Here is a 2,217-nt window from a genome sequence, read left to right as displayed (position 1 = left end):
ACCAGCCAAGAAGACTCTGTCCCCAATACGAAAGACCTCCCAGTCAGCAGCACCAAAAGTCTGTGGGGAAGGAAGCTACATGAGAAGCTGGATGTGGACAAGCCTTTGCAAGCCAAGGATGCTGCGAGGTGGAGGGGGGACCTGCTGGAGGTGCAGCGGGGAAGTTACCCACTCCTAAAACCCTCCAAGGAAAAAAATAAACCTCACTCTCAATCCCAGTGGGAAAATCAGTGGGAAACTATCGCTACCTTTCCAGAGGACTGAAGAGCATCTGTCTCGGTAATTATTCCCTGGCTTGTCTAAACCCAGAGGGGGGACTGAGGAGTAGAATTTGATCAGTGGTCAAGCCTTACCAGGATAGACTGGAAGAGCTGGAAAGAGCCACTGAGCCAGATGTAGATGTGCGAGTAGATCTTAGTGGATGTGCCATTGAACGTGTTAGCCACAGCCAAGAAGGAATATGGCCCGATGGTGAAAAATTCCCAGTCATAAGCTCCAGAGGTAGGGATGGTCTGGTTGGTTTCAAACAACCCTGTCCTGGGGTTCCACCTGTATATCACGCTGTCTATGTTGTGGTTATTCCCTGGGGAAGACAGACAGACGGTGCACCCTGAGGGAAAGGAACAACCTGGCTCGCGTAAGAAACAAGACCCAGAAACAGGTTCAGCTACGCAAGTGTTTGCCAGCAGGCTGCAAGGCTAGTGACTGATTGCTCCCCAAGAAGTAGCCAAAGAGGCTCCAGAGCCTCCATCCCTCCCTAGAACCTCCAGCCCCAGCGAACACGCTGGCAGCTTGCTCCCGAGCGCGCGGCAGCAGCTTTGCGGAGCCCCTGGCAGAGGAGGGGGGGAGGGTGCTGTCTCCCCACACCAGCAGCACCCCAGAGGCACCCCAGAGGCACCCCGCTCTGCCGGCTGTCCCACGGGGCGGCCACCCGTAGTGGGGCCAGACCCAGCCAAGTCCCTAAGCTACCGACCTCACGGGCTGCCGTCACCCTTCGCACACAAGCTCGCACATCTTGGAGGGGGCCACAGCTGGAACGGCACCGCACCGACATTTTGCAGGGCTCCTTTGCTAAGTCCCCGTGCTCAGCTCCCGAAAGCTGGAGCTGGCCAGGGACCTCCATGTGCCGATCCCCACTGACGGCACGAACTCCAGAAGGAGGGAGGGGATGCCGCAGCCTGCAGCCTGCCCTGTGCTGAGCACTCGGGCTGAGCCCACCAGCACCAAAGCACGGGCTCCATCCAGCTCCTGGGCTCTGTTCAAGCACCTCGAGCTCATGTCTGCGCGGGACCCAGCTGGCTTTAAAGCTTAAAACCTTTCTGCACCTTCAGCCTGGCACGACCCCTCCAGCCAGAGACGTTCTTCTAATGAAGAGCTGGCTTCATTGGGGCAGGAGGGGAGCACCACCAGCCCCTTTCCACCCCACGCTCACTAAGCACTGCTCTACTCGGCTTGGCCCCGTGGTGGCTGAGGAGCAGCAGGACCACGTGTTAACGGGTTTACGGGCAATCCTCATCGCGGCGGAAGAGGCTTTGGCAAGAAGGGCTGCAGGGAGAATAGGGGGTGTGGGGAATGGCCACATGGATTAGTGGCAGCTCCTCAGGGACTGATCCTCCACCACCCGCTACGGGGAACATCCCCAGCTTGGCTTAGCCGTGATGGTCTTAAGCCCTGCATGATGTGCACGGCCCCCAGAGGGACCTTTCTGCTGCCACTGCCATGGGAGTACGTCTTGTCCAAACTGGCCATGGTGGGGTCCAACAGGAGACATGGGGCGTTTCTAGCGCAGTTCACATGCAGCTGGTGCCCAAGCAATCTGCCACCAGCTTTGAGCCTGGTGCCAGAGGAGCTGATGCCCCAGGAGCCAGCCCTGATGGCTGGGAAGGAGCCCACTGGCCCAGCGTCCGAACCCGGCTGAGAGCATCCTGGAGAGCCAGGGCTGTAGTACCAACCCATTCATCCCGTGTTGAGGGGTGCACGCCCCAACCCAGAACAACTCGTGGCCTGGAGGGGGAATGAGGCTGGATCACGTCTGCGGGGTGCCCAGGGAGGGAGGGACGCCAGCAGGCTCTCACTCGGCTTCCCGGGTGCCCACAAAGCCAACACTTTGGCTTCTCAAAAGGCTCAGTCCCTGCAAACCCGGGCAGCCGCCCTTCCCACCCCACCATGTCATGTAGCATTGGGGAGACAAGAGAAAAGCAGAGAGATTCAACAAAG

General features: G+C 59.0%; 1 protein-coding gene across 1 annotated transcript in view; it reads right to left on the bottom strand.

Moving 5' to 3' along the window:
- Window positions 1-2,217, bottom strand: part of TSPEAR (thrombospondin-type laminin G domain and EAR repeats) — a gene marked incomplete at its 5' end in the record, with an annotated part of 9,287 nt that overhangs the window by 1,037 nt on the left and 6,033 nt on the right. The window contains 3 exon segments of the mRNA XM_009584203.1: window position 1; window positions 4-60; window positions 354-583. The exon segment at window position 1 is cut by the window's left edge and continues 139 nt beyond it. Of these exon segments, the coding sequence (XP_009582498.1) occupies window position 1; window positions 4-60; window positions 354-583 (288 nt within the window).

This window comes from Fulmarus glacialis, unplaced genomic scaffold (genome assembly GCF_000690835.1).
Source record: "Fulmarus glacialis isolate BGI_N327 unplaced genomic scaffold, ASM69083v1 scaffold19968, whole genome shotgun sequence".
Taxonomy (NCBI): Eukaryota; Metazoa; Chordata; class Aves; order Procellariiformes; family Procellariidae; genus Fulmarus; species Fulmarus glacialis.
This window is presented reverse-complemented; position numbering and strand designations above follow the sequence as displayed.